The sequence below is a fragment of the Quercus suber genome, unplaced genomic scaffold, assembly GCF_002906115.3.
Source record: "Quercus suber isolate HL8 unplaced genomic scaffold, Cork oak 2.0 scaffold_10, whole genome shotgun sequence".
Taxonomy (NCBI): Eukaryota; Viridiplantae; Streptophyta; class Magnoliopsida; order Fagales; family Fagaceae; genus Quercus; species Quercus suber.
Window position 1 is genome coordinate 1,728,010 of NW_027069476.1, and position 21,393 is coordinate 1,749,402.

Sequence of the window (21,393 nt, forward strand, 5' to 3'; positions counted from 1 at the left end):
ACTTAACTTAGATGTTAGCTAGTTTTGTCTGTTTGTATAATCCAATACTTCTGAACAACACCCAGATGTCAAGTTAAAATTATTTTATACTAGAAACAGTTTCATGAAGTTTCTTAACTTTTACCATAATGCAAGAGAACTCTTTTATCTTAAAATATTTATGTTTTGAAAGGTGGATAAAGGATGAATTGTGAATGAGAATTTATTAGTTATTGTTGATCCCTATTTGTTAGAATGTTGTTCTACTCGACTAGATTTTTTGTTCCTTAGCTTGATTAGTCATGCTTTATCCACCTGCATGGGTGCAACGTGTAACTAAAATGCTATATTTAGATCATTGTGAAGTAAGAAAGAAAACTAGGAAAGACCAAAAATCCATAGATGACAAGTTTGTAGAACATTGCGCTTTTGCAGATAGGGATAGTTGGGGCAGGCTTGAAAATGCAGAGAGAGAGAGAACTTGTGCTTCTCCGCCAAGGTTACAACTTACAAAGACGTGGCTGTGCTTAAAGCTTGGTAAACGAATTTGTTTTGCTTACACAAACTCTTTATTTTTTTTAAAAAAAGTATAAGATAAGAGTAGGCTACCAACCTTACATTTAACTTCCTTTCCAACTTCCAACTTCCAAATCTCAATTTTGCCTTCTGGACCAAGTGAACTTAATGACCAATCTATCCCTCTTTCTCATATTAATTTTCAGAATTGTCATCATCATGTGTTTTGGGTGTTAACTATTTTGCTAAATGACCAAAAACACCATTAGCCTCTTGTAAGTGTAAAGTCATTTAAGATATCATGCATTATAAATTGTAAAATGCATTTCCAACCTACTTAATTAATTGAAATCCAATATTCTTCAAATTGTCATGGTTTTTAATTTCCATGAAAAATTATTATCATAAACATCATCAATATATCAAAGTATTACTCAACTAAAAAAGTTGTCAATTGCTTAGAGACAATGGGTAGAAAGATTTTCAAATGGATCTTAGTTAAGATGATTGAAAAAGAGAAAATTTCAAGTGGCCCTCGCCCATTTTTATAGGCAATTGTAACTAGAGTTGTTATTTTTCACTCTTCAAGGAATTAATGCAAGTATGTTGTACAATTTCGTGACATTTTTTTTGGATCATAGTTATAGCCAATATGAAAGAATAATTGCAAGTCATTAATCAATTGAATTTCAGTACTAATCCTTTCTGCATAGCACAAACTCTTATGTTCGGACATGCAAGCTTCACATATTGATTGGATAAAACATTGTATATCGATCATCCATTATCGATAAATTGGCTATTATTGGATTATTAGCAATAATTTTCGTTGTAGCTCTCTGAAGCAATCTATTCAACCAAGTGTCAAAATTAATTCAAAGGTAAAGCAGTCATAACATAGACTTGAAATTTTTGCGAAATTTTACCGAACACTCACCAATCAAATTTCACTAATCCTCGCTATTTGTCAATAGACCAATAATCTAAACTTCCTTGTTTCTAGACATGCAAACGTAACATACAGATTGGCCAAAACATTGTATATCTATTACCCCTAAGTCAATGAATTGGTAATAATTTTTTCATTGTCAATCACCAATTGATGATTGAATCAAGTATATATGGAACTAATTTGTATATTAAAGGAGCAAATAGATACGAATATACGAGTCTAATTTTTGGCTGAATTCCATAAAATACAATAAAATAAAAGAAAAGGAAGTAAAACAGTTAATTAACAAATTATTTTTAAAAGCACACAAAGGTAATTTTCCATGAGTGTGAAAAGCAAGAAATCTTGACCTTCAAATGTCAGCAAAAAAGTCTATGGTTGTAATATATGTTGCTTACAAGGGTATAATAATAACACAAAACCTTATATAAACCAAAGGTGTGGATTGGAGCCTCATCTATTGGTACACAATTCTAAAGTACATATTACATGTATTTAGAAACAAACACAAAGAAGATGAGCAACTTTTGCGGCTCCCACAATATTGTGATGTTCACAATTTGCTTCATGATCTTCACGATCACTGCAACTTCAATGGCCACCGACATCGAGGAAGACCCAATATTCGAACTGAATAGCCAAGAAGAAATGGTGCATTTGGCTGGATATGGAGAAGAGAAGCTCTCGACCGTGCTAGTCACTGGTTCGGTTCATTGTCAGGCTTGCCTGCATGGTCATGAAGCTCAACTTACTGAATGGCCCATATCAGGTTAGTAAAAGATCATTCTATTGCATGCTATGTTTGAGTTATAATTTGATCACAATCTTCTTCTTCTTCTTCTTCTTCTCCTTCCTTTTAATACTTTCCCTTATAAATGGTATGCTTTAGTGCTTTGTGAAGTTATATTTATCACAACTGTTTGTATTGTTCGAAGGTCACTTAATGGAAAATTAGGCTAATGAGCAAAACTTCTTGGAAGCTTTGATAATTAATGCACTACTAGCTAGTTAATTTTGACCCTCTAGTATAATTCCTTCAGTTCATGTTTTTCATGGTTGTCCACATATCATATTACAACGATTTCCTGTTGCTTTTTATATATTGGTTAGAGAATGCAAATTTTACATATTTTCCTAGTATTTTATGTTAGGATAAGAGGATGTAGGAGTATGAAATAGAGCAAGTACATGAAAAATGTTTTAAGGTTTAGTTTACTGAGTTTTGAGTGCTTGTTGTACTGAATCGTTATTGCTTCCAAAATATTAATAATGATAGTAATAATTTGAAGTGTTCCTTAAGGTCACATGCCAGCCCGACCAAAACCCAGTAGGTTGCTAGTTTCATATTTTAGTAAAGGCTTGTGCCCAAGTAATTTTCTCCGCCAGATTCTGCAGAGAACAGTTCTTTAAAGCGTTTAACGTTGAATCTTCATATGCATGGATTGGTTTATAAGTAATTATAATTAACATTTATTGTTGTAATTTGCAGTGTCTTTCTTTTCTTTTCTTTTCTTACTTCTTCTCTCTTTTTCTTTTTCTTTCTCTTTCTTTTTCTTTTTCTTTTTCTTTATTTCTTTTTCTTTTTCTCGTTTTTTTTTCTTTTTCTTTATTTCTTTTTTTAAAATTCGATAGCTATAGAACAATATTGAGAATGAGAATTTGAAGTTTGATATATCCCTCTTCCCTCTCTTTCTTCTTTTTCTAAAGAAGCGAAAAAAACGTGTACATAAAAACGGAGATCCCACATCAATAGCAACATCTCTCAATAAATATTGACACATAAAATAATTCTGATTTAAATGAAAAGCAGAAACATTATTTTGAGTTTATGATTTCTCGATATGTATATAATTATGCTGAAAACAACCACCTCCCTCTCCCAAAGAATATAAAAAATAAAATGAAGAAGCCACATTCGTAGGGGCCTCTCTCAATAAATTTTCAAAAAATAAAGAATAACACCCATCCAAAATGAAAAGCATAAACATAATTTGCATGTATGATTTTTTGTCAAGGATTAATTACTCTGAAAACAACCATTCAATTTGTAGGAGTTGAAAAGGATGTATTAGTTGAATTTAATATAAGATTATTATAAAATTAAAGTTGAGCATATATATTGGGTCCCAGTATACTATGACCAATGAAAGAGATTTATAAATAAATTTCATAATTTTGTAAGATTTATAAATGAAAGGTCCCAATATTTTTTTTTTTTTTGGAACTTTGCCCTCTGTACACAAATATTTAACTTTGTCCCCTGTGCACAAAGATGATGTGTATTGCCAAAAACCTTGTAATTTAATAATTTTGTAAGATTTACAAATGAGAAGAACTATGTTTAAATCACCCTTCCTTCACTTGTCATAAGCCCCACACACACACACAAGGACAAGGTGCATTCTTCAATGCATCATGATTATGGGTGCACACATCATTATAATCATCATTATCACCATCATGTGGTTTAAAATCTGCAGGTGCTTTGGTCGGTGTTAACTGCCATAACAGTGGAAAGAAGAGCAGATCAAGATGGGTACAAGCTAGAACAGATGAATTTGGAGATTTCACTTTTGATCTTCCTTCCCAACTTCATTCAATTCCCAACTTGGAACAAAAATGTTCTGTTAAAGTTCTGAAAATACCAAAGAACTCACCCTGTCAACCAACTTACGTCAAGAAACAAAAGGGACTAAAACTATTATCACTTGGGAATGGCATCCGTACTTACAGTGCCGGAACGATTAGATTCATGGATTTGACTTCTAGACCTTTGCAAGCATGCATGAAGAAGAATGGTAACAAAGAGATGCAATGATAGATATCTAATTGATAAGCAGATAGGGATCAGAACCATGGCTCATTATTTTGGATGGCGCTTTAGTCACAGCATTGAGTTAACAAGAGTTTCATCCCTCTCTATCGGTTGTATAAGATGCACAGGTATAGAGGAAAACAATAACATATGTAGCATGTGTGTACAGTTTGTTCTCATAAAGCAAGCTATGAGCTCATAAATACAATGTGGATGATACTATTAGAGTTCTTCCACAAAAGAAATAGAAATAATCGAGTTGTAGAATCAATAAGAGAATTACTTGAGAATAAAGTGTTTCTAGATTTTCTGCAATCATTACATTTCTAAAGAAACATCAATGTAAACCAACCAAAGAAATTTTGCACCCAAGACTTATTAATGGGAAGAAAACATGGCAGATGCACCCACCAGTAAAACCTTGAATGCATTACAAATTTAAAAACCAATCAGGACTCCTCCACGACAACCTTTTGCTCAGCTCCAGAAACAATGTACTTTGCAACATCAGCACAGCAAGTTAGCTTATCAGCTTTCTCGTCAGGGATATCAAGGGAGAATTCTTGCTCAAAAGCCATTACGAGCTCTACCCTGTCTAAACTGTCCAGGCTTAAGTCTTTCTGAAAATCCGCTGTTTCAGTAACCTGTTTCAAGTGTCAAGTGAAAATAACATATTCCCTCTAACTGTTAGCCCTTTTAAAAATAAATCTATGTCAAACATAGAACATTATTGAACAAGCATGGTTCTGTATATACCAAAGTAAACAATAGACACAGCATAAAAAGTGGTTTATTGTTTAAAAACATTTTTAAGATGGACAAATAATACAGTCTATAGTAATATAGGATACCATTCATTACCTTAGAGGCATCAATTTTATCAAATTTCTTAACCAGTCCAATCACTCGATCCATTATTTGATCAGGACAAGTTACTGTTGATGAGCACATCTGGCGGCTTAGTCGCTTGAGCACATTCTGTTTCTCAGCTAACAACCAACTTTCAGCTGATCCACTCACCCTAACATGCCTCAAGACGGAAATTCTTATGCTTTGCATGTTCAGGAGAGCTGAAAAAGCCAAATGAATAAACTCATATAACGCTATATCAAGTAAAGGCACACAGATTGAATTGGATAAAGGATATAGGTACCTGAATAATAATTGTTTATCACCAAGACGGAGGTCAATAAAGGAATTAGGAAATCTAAACCAGTTAGGAAGGTTCTCAACATCTAAATTATGCATATCAGTTTTAAGGAATGAGTTTAGTTTGTCTTAACTCAGACTCATGCAAAAACCACAATGTTCTGGATTCAAGATTAGACCAAATATGTAACATAGACTCAAATGCAGCTACTAAGGTCCAGCATGTGAAACTACTTGTCTACTTCATCATTACAAAATACAAGAAATATTCTCTGAAATGGAAAATACCAAGAACTAAAGAAGAATTTTGACTTCTAGTAGTTTTTATGCAACTGTTTGGTGACTGGGACCGCAAACTGTATCGTATGCCACCGAGGAAACTTCTAGGAAAAGTCCTAGTTTAAAAGTGAAGACAAACAGAACAATCATGTGAACTTGCAAAGTAAAGCCTAGTCTATGCTCAAGAAACTTGTATAATACGGCTTACTAGTAGAAAACCTTGCATTTTACAAGCTGATCAATGATGCCACGCATGACGTATGCAAACCATTTGACACTATCCCAAGTTTCTATTCCAATGAAGGCAAAGTAGAAATTGTGAAAAATCACTTAGTTCTAGATTTCTTTTATCAAACAGTTGATGGTTCCTAAATCCTTTTTCCTTTTTATTTTTTTATTATTATTTTTTTAAATATAAGTAAGATTTGTTATATTGCAAAAAGACTAACATGGAGTAGCCTAAAGAATACACAAAACTAGAATTATGCATAAAGGGATGACCCTATAAATCCAGGGATGGAACTAGTGCTAATGTATCCCCATGCTCTAGACCAATAGAATAAAGAACCACAAATAAAGCTACCAAAGGGGTCCTCGTTGTTTACTTGTCCTCACACAAACATTATTTTGCTCCCGCCAAATTGTCTACATCAAACACAATGGGACTAAATTCCAAATGTCCGATAAATGCTTACCAAACCAAATTCCTAAATCCTGACGGGCCTAATTTGTTGATTGCTATCTTCTCACTCTTTTAGCAAATAGTACAAACACTTGGTGCGCATAGGACATTAGAGCCTAAATTTGAATTCACGGACACAATTTGTGTGGGAGTGGGTGAAAATTTTGATATAGGTTTAGGACCATAAGCCAAAGATTAAAGCAAACTACCAATAAAATTTGTCAAATATTTTGAAGAAACAACCAACTTTTGCTGTCAAAAAAGCTTAATTCAATATACAAATTTAGGAACTCAAAACAAACTACAAAGCTACCATATTTGACAGAAAACCAAGATGGGTTTTCCAATATTAAGCAAATGAAGTCACACGAGCTATCTACACTACGATTTCAAAAAGCCATTAGACATTACATAAAGAGAAATATTGAAGTTGATAGAAAACTAGTGCTAGTTAGTAGTTACTACCAGGTAGCATTATTGGGTGACATGGGTGTGTCAGTATGAGGAACGCAAAAGAACAAACATAAGGAAGCAAAGCAAGAAGTGATCGAACACTCACGAGTCACGAGAATTGGAGCTGTGCTTGGATCGTTTTCGTTTGGTAGATAAAAATGGTCCTTAGTGCTGTTTAGGTGTTTGCTTTATTGTCGCAAAGAAGTCAAAATCAAATTTAAGACACCTGTCGGCTTTCCTCGTCGTCCAAGTCCCTTCATGGGTGAATTTTAAGGTTGGCAGCCTAGGCCCAACCTATCATTAGGTACCTACCCAGTCCATATCAAAACTCAGTGTCACCAAATTTTTGACAATTTTAATTGGTGGGTAATTTTATTTTTAAAAAATTGGTCGGTAATTTTTTTTTTTATACAGATAATAATTTTTTTTAATATAAAATAGAATATCGATTTTATCATAATTTAAGTGTATATGTGTGTGAAATTCTTTCTTGGAGACTTGAACTTTAGCTTTTACTCTCCACACCTTACAAGCACTTATATTTGTGGAGTGACCAATTATTAAAGGCCGGTAATTTTTTTTTTATCGCACACCCTTAGTGCAATTGTCACTTCACTAATATAAGTATATGCAGAGTGTGAGAACTTTTTGGAGAGTGTTTAGTTGGAAGAAGCAGAGGAAAAAGAGATGGTGGGGCTGGGTGTTTTTTCATCGGGCCCACCAAAAAAAATTTCTTCCTAAAATAGGAGAAAACTAGTGGAGAAAAAATGAAGTAGTGGGACAAAAATGCCTGTGCAAGTGCATAGGGGTTTTGTCCATGCCTAGATGCTTTTTTTTCCTTCGTCCACTTGCTCTCTTTTTTCTTTTTTTTTTTTCCTGGTCCACTTCCACATACACAATTGTTTTACTAAAAAAATCTATTACTTTTTTTTATCACATACACAATTTTTTTTTTTTTGGCTAAAAAAATGTGTTACTTTTTTGTTTTATTTAATGAGGATATAATTGAAAATTTAAACCAACTTCACTCTTTTATCCTCTCATTTTTCTTCTCAACCAAACAAAAAAGTTTTCTATATCTCCAATTTTTCAGCCTCCCATCAAAACACAAATAGGAGAAAACTAAATTTTTTTCTCGTCTCCCACTTTTCTATCCTCTTCCAATTTTCTATCCTCTCACTTTTCTACTCCTCCAATCAAACGGACTCTTAGATTATTCTAGAGTACAATTTCTATCTTGTATCATCAACCCAAAAAAAAAAAAAAAAAAAACTAAATAACCTTAGTTTTTCAACTGTATAGCAAAATATTCATGTTTTGGAAATGTCGAGTTCAGCCTAGAATTCAACATAAACAATGTTGAGTTCTATGCATATTTTGCCACAAAATTCTTTTTTTGAAGATTTTTCATAGACACTTAAAAATATGCATAAAACTCAACATCAGCTATATCAAGTTCCAAAATAAGAGTATTTTGCTGTATAGTTTGAAAAAGTGACTACTTGACTATGTAATTAATAGATTAATGCTACAACCATTTTTCCCCTACAAACTATGTATATTATAAGCTTAAATGATTTATTGTAGGGCCCTGTTAATAGATGCCCATAGGCTATTTGTTAATGAACCATTTTAGAAATGTTTTAATATCACTCTTATAAGAAACATAAAAAGGCTATAAAAAAATCAATTACTTTTTTTCCCCCCACAAAATTTTCTAAAAATACTTCCTAACCTAATGCCCTTACAACATCCATTAACTTTTTCCTTCATTGTAATAAACTTAAGCAGCATAAGTATGTATTTGTTAAGAAATTTTCTTTGTGGATGTATTAGAGCCATCTTTTGGCCTTTAATAGATACGCACTCCGAACATCACCAATGACAGTTACAAGATTGTTAAACCTCTGTTTAACATCATCAATCTTGTCAAATCTTGAAACAAACCTCACAAGATTAGTCAAGTGACTTGAATCTAAGTCAAACATTGTTTTAAAAAGTAGCCAATGCAACAACAAAAAGTCATAGTTCTAAAATTTTTAAGGTTACTAAGTATGAACATGACGAGCTCTTATTGCATTACTCTCTTTTTTAGAATGAAAATTCAAACATATCTATCTCAATCTTGTGGCAATTTCCTCTTCAAATCACATCAAGATGAACTTGGAAGGAGTAGGGATTCGGATTATGGTGGGGTCATAAAAGCTGGCAATGGTGCTGTCATGTGGAATTGAACAGGTCTCCTATAAGAATCAAAGATGCAACCTTTGCAAAAGAAGAAACTCTCCAACGCGGCCATTGTTTTGTCCAAACTATTGATTTTTTTCAAGTCATCATATCTTCATAATAACAATTCAATAGATTAGTTAGGATACTCCCTATTAATTTCTTAATTTACTTGTCATTTGTTACTACTTTTGTTAATATTATTTTTTGTCTTCTATTACCTTTTTTTTTTTTTTTTTTTTTTGGTTCTGTTAATTTGAATAAACTCACCATTTCTCATTTGTTCATTAATTGCTCTCCTCTTACCATGATCAAACCATTTTAACGGATTTTCCTCCTCTTTTAATCAACAAAGGATGTATTTTTATAACAAAATAGATATCAATTGACAACAATTTGAACAATGTTTATGCAAGTTTCTAAACAAGATGATAATAGATGAGTTATTATCAATCCATATAGCTTAAACCAATTCTTCAGAACAACTGTGTTTATAGGATGATTTGATTATCTAATATATTTACACATGTATGCACGCGATCATGGGTCAAAATGTGTTGGCAATTTTTTTTTCTTCAACTCCTATTCATAAAAAAAATAACGGTAAAACTTGTTACATATACCATTTTGCACGCATGCTCATACACACAAGTGAATTTAAACTGAAATTATGAGTTGATGAATACATGATTTTAAATTTTCAATTGCCTGTGTGGCTATGTCACTGTGTGTAAGGACATGCATGCAAAATGGTGTATGTAATTAATACTGTCCAAAAAAATATATAAAATATTAATAATTATATTTGCGTAAAACAAATGGTACACAACATTTCTAACCATAAAAAGGAGAAATTAGATAAATTGAAAACCTTAAAGTTAATTGATGAGTTACTTATAGTCCGTCACTCTCATTAGAAAATGGTTCTCGTTGAATGATATGATACTCCATCCATTTCCAACCTATATAATAAGCTTTGGGTTTAAATAAAAATATATGTCTTACTTGCATTTGGAATGTGTTATAACACAGTTGAAAATCGGTACTCAAATAAATCGTTTACTAATTCTTCTCAAAAAAAAAAAAAAAATCGTTTACTAATTATAATATTGGTATGGATTTAATTTTTACAAATCTCTCTTCACAATTCGAATGCTAAAGTACTTTTAAAGTAATTTGATGAGTTTCATCTATTAAAAAAAACTCCAAAAATGGCCATATCAAAGGCAACTTAAGTCTAGCTAGTTCAATGTTGCCAATACAAAATAAGAAAGTAAACAATACTAGTAACAATTTGGAATATAAAAATAAATAAATAAATAAATAACGCACAAAAGGTGTTTTTATTTGTTTTGTTCCTTTAGTCAAATCAATATCCGTAAAAATACTATTCATACCTTTAAATTTGAGGATCTTTGTTTTTTTAATCTCTGAGTTATGAAAATCTCAAGTTTTACAATATCATCAATATATTTTTTCTCTGTTAATATATGTTAGAATATTTTCGGTAACCCACAATTTTTTTTTTAAAACATAAAAATAACATCATTTTTAGGCTAATTGACATTGAAAATATGATGGATCATATTAAAATAGGTATATTATATAATTGGTGAGAGCAAGATTGTTAAATCGAGATCCTACATAAGATCATCGGAAATAAGTGGAATTGTGGATCATAAGATTCTACATATTCTCGAATTTAAAGTAAAAAAAAAAAAATATTGATAATGACTTTGTATGTTGAATAATCACATAAATTGTGAATTTATCTTTAAAAAAACAAAGATTTGCATTATATGATGCAATTTGCATGCCATATATTGCTATGTCTATACTAACAAAACATATATATTTAAATTTTGACCAATGTATCTAAAAAGTTCAATAAATGTTTTATTTGCAGCCAAATACCAAAATATTTATCAACGCATATGGAAATATTTTCCAAGTTCTAAATTTAAAATCCAAAATAAATTATCAAATGGAAATTAGCTAACTAAATATGAAATCCAAAAGCAAGATGAATATTAATGTGAAGTGAACATTTAATTATTCTCATTCTAGGGTTCCTGTAGTCACTGTCCTAATCATCATCATCCAATTCATCATCTATGTAGATATTGTATATTTGTATACTAGAGTTGTAAAAAAGATTAAGATACAATTTCATACTCAACTATTCAAGTTATACCACTCAGGAACAGTTATAAAGCATGCTTAAAAAAATCAATCAATTAATATACAAATACAAGCATACTAATAAAATTATATATAAGAGTTTTTTTTTAGTAATATTAGAACACAAATTAGTATATTGATCAAACAAATTTAACTACATTATAGCTTAAAAGGTAGCAGAGCAAATATAAAATTTTCATTTAGAAATGATGAAGCATTGGTTTAGGTTAACATAATTATATAAAATAATTATAATAAAAAAAATTCATACCATCACAACATAGAAAAATAAAAACTCTTAAAATTTCATCAAAACCAAAAATTTATCCTATTAAAAAAAAAAAACCAAAAATTGATATTTTGGTAGGATCGGTAGGATTCTATACGATCCTGCAATCTAACAAGATCTTATTTACGATCTCACAATTTTTACGATCTTAGTGCAATTCTAAACGTTTTGATGATGTGGGATCGTAAAACCGTGCGATCTTATGATCTAGATCATGATTTTGACAACCATGAGTGAAGAGTAAAAATTGTGAGTCTTCAAAGTCTAGAAATGTCAAGAGCATTGGAATTTGGAAGTTTGAACTCAAGTGACAGCTTCGGGGTTTAGACATTTTTAACAAAATTGCTTAGGGTTCTAGAAAAAGGTTTCCTTCAAACTCCTTTTATATCTTTTTATTAAATGTGAATTTTGAAAATCTATTCATTAGATTGCATGTTCTCATGTATTCTTCATACTTGCAAAATTTCAAGAAGATCAATTAAAGATCAATAATTATGTCATTTTTTACTTGTTTAAATTTTAAGTTTTTGAGGTAAATAATTATGCATAAAAAATAAATTTATTGATCGAATAGTAAATAACATCATTTGAATGAAATTTGACATGCGTGTAAAGAATATAAACAATATTAAATCTAGCTATTAGATTTTCAGAATACACATCTAATAATATAAAATATAAGAGGAGTTTAAAATGTTTATTTCCAAATTAATTTGGAGAGAAATTTTGTCTATGGTTCTAATCATCTCACTCTCAATTATTTTTTTTAATTATAAAAAAGTCTTGAGACTAATTTAGAAGGGGCCCTAAACTTAGAGGAAAAGTGAAATCTAATTTTTAATAAACAATTGAATATACCTTAGGAGCAACCAAAAAAAAAAAAAAAAGGGCGAATTAAGGACACTAGTTCTAGGCATGTCTGCAATCAAATTCATAGAAGTCATGTCATGAAATGAAATAATTTACAGAGGTGGGAAAAACAATAAAAACGAAATTTTTTATAAAAAAAGAAAAAGAAAAATCATTGGTTTACTGTCTTTTTCACTTTCACTGGTGAGTGCAATTTACGCAAATCTAGAATATAATAATACAATTTTAATAATGCTATATATTTAAGAAATAGTTAACAATGATGGTGAATGTGACGTTTTTTAAAAAGCTCCACCTCAAATTCAATGGCGTTACATTCTGAGTCGTTGAAATGACACATTTTTTTTATTAAAAAAAAAGAAAAAAGAAAAAAAAAACACTTTTCTTTTTCTTTTTTTGAGAATGAAAAACAAAAAACACTTGGATTAAAAAATAAAAAATAAAATAAAGCAGTAAATAATGAAAAGCAAAGTAAAGGACTTTGTCAAAATGATGACGTGACGACCATCCCCCACTAACCAAAACATCATATTCATTGGGCCACCATTCGATCTTCCAAACTCATCGGAGATTATAATTAAATTAGCAGTAGTTTTTATTTATTTTGTATACATAAAAAAATAAAAAAAATAAAAAATTTAACTTTTTTTTTTGATACGATAAAAAATAAAAAATTTAACTTTGCCTTTCACTTTCTCATTTTGCGCTTCTCTTGGGTGCTTCTTAAAAGCCTCATTTTGCGATATATGTAGTCTTTTAACATTTTGGAGAATCTCCAAAATGGGGTTCTCTATGATGGGTTGGTCTTGAATTTTCATATTGTTTTGAGGGTAAAAGTAGAATTGTGGTGTTGTGGGGGAATCATATTGGAGATTCTGCAAGTGGGTTTTTCTTTCTTTTCCATTTTTTTTTTTTTTTTTTTTGGTGGGTTGGGTTTGTTGTGGGGGGGTTGGGGTTGGGGGTGGTGGAAGGTGATAATAAAAAATGGGGAATGTGAATGGAAGAGAAGATGGGGATGGAAGCCCATCTGGGGCTGAGGAAGAAGGTGTGGAAGGTGGTGATGGTGTTGGTATTGGTATTGATGGTGGTTTGGATGAAGGCATGGCTGCACCAAGTGTAGCCCTTGGTGTTTCTCCTCCTGACTTGATGGGTCAGTCACCTCCTCATAGTCCTAGGGCCACCCAGTCACCTTTGATGTTCACTCCTCAAGTGAGTTCCTTTTCTCTTTGTCTCTTTCTCTTTTTAATTTCTGTTGGCCTTTTTTTGTTTTTTTTTTTTCTTTTCAAGTGTTGTGAATTTTAGGCAGGAAGATTTGGATTTGATATCAGTTATTTCCAATTGCAGCTTTTTTCCTTTTTTACTTATTGGGTTTTGTGAATATTGGGCAAGTTCATAGCTTTTGATTGTAATAACATTGTGTTTGGGGCTGGGATATTGATGTGGCAAAAGGAAATTTGATCAATTGGTTAAAAATGGTGTTGAGAAGGGTTTTTTATACGTGGATTAATTTCCAGAAAGTGAAATTTTATTTGTTTGAGATCTTTTGGAGATAACCCCAAATTATTATTTTTCCCTGCTGCTTAATGTTCTGTCTGGAGTCTCCGTACACTCACTACTTGTTTGATGCAAAGTCCAAAAGGAATACTGGTGTTTCAAAACTCAACAGCCTTTAATTACACATTTTCCCCATATCTTCTGCTTTGTTTGACAGACAAAAAGTTCATTGCTTTTGCCTCCTGCAATGTGTTTTTATGATTAGGTTGTACTTTTGGTCTTTGAAATCGAGGGTGGATGTTGAAATATAATCATCTGTTATGAGCCATACAGTCTTAGGTGCAAAAATAGCACCAATTGCCGAGTTGTGATTATTTATTATATGGAAATTGACTTGCTGATTCGATCCAGCTTAGTAGAAAGGATCTTATTTTCATTACCAACTTTTGACTAAAGCATGACTTTATATCCCCTTTGTTTTGGTGGTTTTGTGTGCATTTATTTGTTTGTTTGTTTATTTTGGAGGGTATGTCTTGGCTGTAGACGCAGTGCTTGTAGAAGTATTGGAGGATAACAACTTCTAAACCTGCTACGTTGTTAGATTCTATGCTTGAGATTTATTTGAGTTCCCTTGGGAAACATCTTGAATACCATTGAATCACTATTTGGTAAATTCATTTCTATTGTATATATAACCTGCTCTACCCTGAAATATGTTGCTATTAACTGCACATGTATGTGGCCTGTTTTTATTTGGATGTGTGCAATAGGGCTTAGCTTGGAAAAAAGGTTGCTTATGTTTGTTTATTTAGTAAGCAAGCCAAGCAAAAGCCATGTTTAGGCTTGACAATTAAACAAGACAAGTTCAAATATAATACCGTTTTTGTAAATTAGGTCGTGAGTATAGAGCATATATATTATTGTATGTTCATATGTATGCATGTGAAAAAATATACTTACATGGGCATGAGATTGCATTGTGTAAGTTTGTAGATAAGTTCATAAGATATCAAATGATTATTTCTAATTTATTAATAATATAAACAATCTGTTTTTTAGTAAATATATATATATATATATATATATAATTTTTAACATTACAAGGTTGGTAGTTGTAATTTTTATATTAATATAAACAATCTGTTTTTTAGTAAATATATATATATATATATATATATAATTTTTAACATTACAAGGTTGGTAGTTGTAATTTTTATAAATTTATAAATGAGAATCACTCTCTAATCAACTCAAATATTTATATTTTCGATTGGTAAATTATACCCAATCTCAAATAATATAATTGCAACTATAATTTAGTTATTATTTATTAGCATAGATTTGTGAAAGGGGTAAAAAAAAAAAAATCTGATCATGGTGTTTGCTATCAATGGGGAAAGAATAAATAAATTAAGTAGTTTGTGAACAAGTTCCAGGTTGTTCTACAAGAAACTTTTTCATGCTAGATAGTGTAATCTAGCTTGGTTATAAGATCAAGGTCAGTTTGCTTTTGAAATAAAATGAAATGAACTAATTTTATCTTTTAATACTAGGTTTGGCTTATTTACTATCCTAGCTGTTCGATGTTCCTATACATATTCCATCCAAGTGTATTTTTGCATATTTTACATTTTTATTCTTTCCAGGTCCCGGTGGTTCCACTACAAAGACCAGATGAGATGTATGCTTCGAGCCAATCATGGACACCAACTGCTTCAGGGTATGAAGACATGTGCACTGAGCAAGGAATTCCTACAATGATTACATGGAGCTATGATGGAAATGAAGTAGCTGTGGAGGGATCGTGGGATGATTGGAGGACAAGGTTCCAGAAATTTGGTGCCTTTTTTTTTTACATTTTCATTTTCTAAATTGCAGTTGTGCTTAATTTGCAGTCTAAACTCCTAATATCCCTTGTACCTTGTTGATCAGACTGCCCCTACAGAGATCAGGAAAAGACTTCACCATCATGAAAGTTCTACCATCTGGTGTTTACCAGTACAGGTTTGTTGTTGATGGACATTGGAGGTATGCTCCTGAGTTGCCCTGCATCCAAGATGAGGCAGGCAATGCTTACCATGTTTTGGACTTGCAGGTTAATATCTTCTCCACTTTTCTGGTTTATGCCAGTGTACCAGATGAATGTGTGAATTATAGTGTAGATAACTTGTGTAATAGTTAATCTCAATGAATTTATAAAAAAAAATCTTGATGAGAAAGCTAAAGCTGGATGCATGAGTTTTGATATGTCCTAAAGATACAACCTAGGGATTGTATATGAACTAAAATCTTTGGTATGAACTAATTCTTGTTTTAGCAATTCAACATTGTTGTATTGTACATTGTAGAACTTGTAATGTTTTCTTTCTAATTATCTTTTTTCCTGCTAAAATGCTTTAATCTTGCCTAATATCACACAATGACACAAAAAACTACCTTCTACTTCATTTTCCTCTCTCTTGCTCTTTCTGGGATCTGAAAGGATGATAAAGTTTGGTTTTTCTGTTGAATTCAATGAACTGATATTAACCTCTGGTGCTCCATAATCCATATGAAAATACAAAACCTGTAATTGATTGGCTGTGGGAATTTCTTTCTGTGTGTACTCTTATAAGTTTTATTACTATTACCTGTTTGGTGCATGGATGCAAGATTAGCTTGGACTATCAATGTTCGGAGTAGTGAGAGAATAACCTGTGGTGTGGGCCTAGCAAAGTGATTTGCACAAAAATTTGCTTTTCTCAGTCAATTATTTAACCAATACTGGTCAAAATGCCTCTTTAGAAATTTATAGTCAGCTATGGTAGCTCTGTTAGGATAATTGTTATCCTGGTTGTTTGTCTGCATCAAGATTGTGGCAACTTTTGATTCAGTCTCAATTTCTTTTTCTTTTTTTTATTTGGATTCAGTCTCAATTTCAACTCTTGATGCCTCTAATTGTTTAATGTTTTCTTCTCAAATGTTTGGTTTGATTTTGCTTGTGTTTTTCTCTAAGAGTGTGTTTCTCTCCTGGCAGTTATTCTTTTAATTATCTTGCTTATATTTATTTTAGTAATGCAATACTGCTGATGTCATTCAAAAAAAAAAAAAATAAATAATGTTTTCCATTTATTACAACAGAATATATTAATGTTTTTTGTTCTTTTTTGTGCATCCGTGTTTGCTGTGATTTGATCATTTGACTATGATGGCATAATGTTTTTTGTTCTTTTTTGTACATGCATGTAGTCATCATACATCTTTCGCTTAGGTCATCTTTATCTTAGTATGTGGTTTTCATTTAGGAGTTTTCCAGACATACGCTTAATTTTCCATTAGTCAAAATATGTTGGAAAGGCTCGGCTGCTTTAGGGGTTTTGATTTTATAATTGAGACTGAGTAGTTTTTGTTTATTGTTGTAATGTGCAGGACTATGTTCCCGAAGACATTGAAAGCATTTCCAGTTTTGAACCTCCTCAGTCCCCAGAGTCAACTTATAACAATATGCCACTTGGATCAGAAGATTTTGCGAAGGAGCCACCATTGGTCCCACCACACTTACAAATGACTTTACTTAATGTGCCTTCATCCCACATGGAAATTCCACCTCCTTTATCAAGACCTCAACATGTTGTGCTTAATCATCTTTACATGCAAAAAGGGAAGAGTGGCCCTTCAGTTGTAGCACTTGGTACAACTCATAGGTTTATAGCCAAGTATGTGACAGTGGTGCTCTACAAGTCCTTGCAGAGGTAAACATACACATCCATGTCAACATTGTAATCTTAACACTCTTATGTAGAAATATATGTTGAGAGGTAATGTTATTCCGACAGAGCTTACTCAGGAAGGAGCATCAAATGAGATTTAACTGTTGTATTTCACATAATAGAATTACTTGATGACCATTGATCTGAAAATTTATTGCTTGTTCTTTCTGTTTGCAATGTTCAGCTGCTCTTTCGCTTGATTCTTTGATGAAACTTTGGATTCTTAATGGTAATTGTTAATGAATTATATAGGTTTCCTGCAGTTGAGAAGTGAAAGCCTGAATTGAAGTATATACTGAAGTTTTTTCCCTTTTTGGCATTGTTAACTAAAATTTGCTCTCATAATTTGGTTCTTCTGCTCCTTACGTTTATAAGGTCTTCATTCTTTTATCCCTCCTTAAAAGGTATAAATGGTGACTCTTGAGGCTGGATTTATCACATTTCTGTTAATGGGGTTGGACTGGGCCTTCAATTTTTTTTAAGCCTTTTTTTTACACAGCAATTTCCCATATTGTAAAAGACAAGTACAAGCCCAAAAGTATAAAATTTATTTAGGTGAGCGGCAAAATGACTTTTCATTTTTGATGAACTGAAAAAAATTTATTCCAACAGCAGCAAAAAAATTAAACATCTACAACAGAACTAGCCTCTTCCATGATAATATTAACAAAACAAGGAGGGCAATTACAAAGATCAAAATAGCCAGTAGCTTTAGATCTTAAATACCATTTTGCCAAAGAGTGGACTGTCCTATTACCATCTCTAGGGTACCAACAAAAGGATGGATTTGGGATAGATTCAGCCAATTTTAATGGCCTTCTCTAAAACATTTTTGACCCTCCAGTGAATATTCAGCCTATTACAACGAATAGCTTGAATGCACCCGTGAGTCTTCTTCAAAAACAACCACAACAGATGCTCTATATCTATTTTTTGGAGCAAAAACACCATTGTTCACACTCCAACAGATTCTCCATCTCCATTTTTTAGATTAGATTTTCTATAGTGCTTCTCTACAAATAGAGAATATTGTAGCTTTTACTATTCATACTTCAAATGTTTTTTTCTATTATAATAATTAAGTATTGAATAAATTTTTTTTGGAAGATGTGTAGTTAAAAAAAAAATAAAGAATGAATGAAGAAATAATATTTAAATGAGATGGAGAAAAAGATAGAGAATCTGTTGGAAAATCTATTTGAAAAAATAGATAGGTAAAAACTAAATATCACTGTTTATTATCCAAATAGTACAAAAATTTAGCTAATTTGCTGGAGATGCTCTTACATGAGAGTGCCGCTGCTAATGACACTGACCATTTTAGAGCTTCTGCTTCTGCATGAAGAGGAATGCTGGTGTTTACCTTTTTTGAGCAGACAAATAACAGTGTTCCTCTCTAGTCTCTAACAACCATTGCTACTGCAGCATAGACCAACCCCACGGCTGCATTCACATTGAATTTTATAGCTCCTGCCTCTGGCCTAACCCATGATATTGACCTTCTAGGCTGTTGCTGTAGCCTTGGAGGGGATATTGTTGATGAGTGCTCTGACATTGTTCTAGCCAGCATAGATTTGAAAGATTTAAAACACAGCTCCACTCCCTCAAAAACTTTCTTGTTCCTAGCTTGCCAAAATTTTCACATTGAATAGCTCCAAAAAGCAGATTCTAAGCATCCACAGTAGTGAAGTTAAAAATTTAGCCATTTAGTTCTACCAAAAGTTACTTTATCTATTTTACCTTCACATATGCTGCAGCAATGGATTTATTTTAGTTTTCAACACAATAAAATAATATAACCACTACAATATAATAATATATCTCATTACTCAAAAAACATCCACAGCACCAACTACAACCACCTCTACTATCAGCCACAACCACAACCACCACCACCACCACCACCAGTCCATAGTAGGAAAAAAGAAAACGAAAAAAAGAAAACCCAAATCTCCAATATTTTTCCTCAACCCAGACCAAACAAAATCACCAATCACATACAAAATTAAAATAAAAAAAATCACAAATCACAAACAAGCACAACGTTGACAAGCTGGGTTGGCAGAAGGGGTTGGTTGGCGAGCTCCATGGGTTTCCTAGTTAGGTACCCAATATCCACGAGCAAGCACAACCACAAGCAAGTACTTCGATCCGCGATGTAGATCTGAGGTGGATGGCGGCGTGGGTCTGAGGCTGATCGGTGGCTTGGGACTGCTGGTAGGTTGGTGACGTCGAGTTTCAATGGCGGCGACATTGATGATGAGTCGGGTCGGTGGCGGTAAACAGAGTAAGCTTGAGAGAGATGAGCTTCAAAGATGAGATGAGAGTGAATGAGAGAGAGAGAGAGTTTTTTTTTTTTTTTTTTTGTTTAGCTCTCATGAACAGTACACATCTATTTATAGATGTGCACTGTAGCAATGGAGCTAAAAAAAATAAATTTAGTTCCATTGCTGGAGCATGATTTTGATGTTTGAGGAACTAAAATATAGCAATATACCAATATAGCACCACTGTTGTGAGTGGTCTGAGGATTCAAAAGTAGGCATATGAATTGGTCTGGGCTTTGGAAAATAAATTCATCAATTTTAATTCCCCATTGGCTTCCATACCACAAAGCTCTAGAAAGACGACATGAGGTAAACAGATGAACCGTTGATTCCACTTCCTTATTGCATATGGGGCAAAATGACTTTTCTGCTCATGTATAAAATCTATAATCTGTAAATGTAAGACTAAAATTTAAATAGGTTTAAAGCATTTAATTGACAGCCAAACTGCACATTATCATCAGTGCCCTGCTTCTTCTTTTTTTTTCCAACCACCAAGGTCGATGCCTTCGGTGATCGCTGTTGGTGGCTGGTTTTGATCGGTTAATTCAGTTTTTATGGCTTTTGTGTACACTCTACTTGCCTGTACCAGCTCATTCATGCCAAACAGAACACACCTTGTGGTCAATAAGACCTGCGGTACACTGCCAATAGTCTGATCACTGTACTGCGTAGTGCGTACCAATTTGTTTATGCTCTATTTGATGCTCGCCAACACAAATTATGAATTCAAAACCACATTCTTTTTTAAGGCCATGCTGAATTAAGATAGTAATCAGTAAGGTAATTTTTAAAAAAAGAAAAAGAAAGAAAGGAATATAATAGAGAAGTAGGTGTGTTATGGCTAGAGCCTAGGAATGAATAATAGTCATTACTGAAAGTCTTTTATAGCTTAACTGACGCCACTTAGTGTTTCCAAATCGAATATAATAATTAAAAAAAAAGAAAAAAAAAAGAATAATTGCTATATCCGATTGGCTGTTCATAAGGCCATTTTTTGACAGAATTTGCCAAGCCCATCTTTCCCAAGACTTATTCCTTGGAAAAGCAAGCACTACATGCTTTCTGTAATACAGTCTTCAACTCAAACTACCAGCCCCCAGAAAAAGGTCCCATGGTTTTAAATTTTAGAGGTTGAAAGAGAAGTTTTATTTAGGAATTAGATTCCCAGCCACTAAATTATCATCTAGGCTTCTCATTCCAAATGTCTAAAACGAACACCAGCTAACAGAACTGATATTAGATTCCACCTTAAAGAGTGAGCACAAGAGATAGAAGTTGCTCTCATTAATTGCAACCTGTGGATTGCTTTTTCTTATTTGATTCTGGCAATGGCTTTTCCTGTTGCCTTTCTTGGTCCTCATAGCTACTAGAATATGAATGAAGAATTACCAAAAAGTAAATGCAAAAGCAATCTAGAATCTAACAAGAG

General features: G+C 32.4%; 3 protein-coding genes across 5 annotated transcripts; 2 read left to right on the forward strand and 1 right to left on the reverse strand.

The window, feature by feature from the left end:
- Nucleotides 1-1,888: 1,888 nt before the first annotated feature.
- LOC111986787 (uncharacterized) lies at nucleotides 1,889-4,580 on the forward strand. The gene is made up of 2 exons (XM_024018463.2): nucleotides 1,889-2,216; nucleotides 3,928-4,580. Exons 1-2 carry the CDS (start codon nucleotides 1,937-1,939, stop codon nucleotides 4,263-4,265), a joined length of 618 nt encoding a protein of 205 aa, XP_023874231.1. The 5' UTR covers nucleotides 1,889-1,936; the 3' UTR covers nucleotides 4,266-4,580.
- On the reverse strand, nucleotides 4,522-7,102 carry LOC111986788 (acyl carrier protein 3, mitochondrial). 3 transcript variants are annotated; one of them, XM_065777764.1, is made up of 3 exons: nucleotides 6,838-7,102; nucleotides 5,124-5,332; nucleotides 4,522-4,906 (listed from the first exon to the last, which is right to left on the reverse strand). In XM_065777764.1, the coding sequence occupies exons 1-3, from the start codon at nucleotides 6,845-6,847 to the stop codon at nucleotides 4,712-4,714; spliced, it is 414 nt and encodes a 137-aa protein (XP_065633836.1). In that variant the 5' UTR covers nucleotides 6,848-7,102; the 3' UTR covers nucleotides 4,522-4,711. The 3 variants fall into 3 exon arrangements, with proteins under 3 accessions (XP_065633836.1, XP_023874232.1, XP_065633831.1); XM_024018464.2 differs by having other exon boundaries at nucleotides 6,932-7,099; XM_065777759.1 differs by lacking the exon at nucleotides 6,838-7,102 and adding an exon at nucleotides 5,416-6,033.
- A 6,230-nt stretch (nucleotides 7,103-13,332) lies between these two features.
- LOC111986784 (SNF1-related protein kinase regulatory subunit beta-2) lies at nucleotides 13,333-17,811 on the forward strand. Its single transcript, XM_024018460.2, has 4 exons — nucleotides 13,333-13,600; nucleotides 15,532-15,710; nucleotides 15,818-15,980; nucleotides 17,294-17,811. Exons 1-4 carry the CDS (start codon nucleotides 13,376-13,378, stop codon nucleotides 17,618-17,620), a joined length of 894 nt encoding a protein of 297 aa, XP_023874228.1. The 5' UTR covers nucleotides 13,333-13,375; the 3' UTR covers nucleotides 17,621-17,811.
- Nucleotides 17,812-21,393: the final 3,582 nt, after the last annotated feature.

Coding starts and splice junctions, on each gene's coding strand:
- LOC111986787 (XM_024018463.2), top strand. CDS start 1,937: ATGTATTTAGAAACAAACACAAAGAAGATGAGCAACTTTTGCGGCTCC. Junction 2,217..3,927: donor TACTGAATGGCCCATATCAG/GTTAGTAAAAGA, acceptor TAAAATCTGCAG/GTGCTTTGGTCGGTGTTAAC.
- LOC111986788 (XM_065777759.1), bottom strand. CDS start 5,497: ATGTTGAGAACCTTCCTAACTGGTTTAGATTTCCTAATTCCTTTATTG. Junction 5,333..5,415: donor GATAAACAATTATTATTCAG/GTACCTATATCC, acceptor TGGCTTTTTCAG/CTCTCCTGAACATGCAAAGC. Junction 4,907..5,123: donor ATAAAATTGATGCCTCTAAG/GTAATGAATGGT, acceptor CACTTGAAACAG/GTTACTGAAACAGCGGATTT.
- LOC111986784 (XM_024018460.2), top strand. CDS start 13,376: ATGGGGAATGTGAATGGAAGAGAAGATGGGGATGGAAGCCCATCTGGG. Junction 13,601..15,531: donor CTTTGATGTTCACTCCTCAA/GTGAGTTCCTTT, acceptor TATTCTTTCCAG/GTCCCGGTGGTTCCACTACA. Junction 15,981..17,293: donor ACCATGTTTTGGACTTGCAG/GTTAATATCTTC, acceptor TGTAATGTGCAG/GACTATGTTCCCGAAGACAT.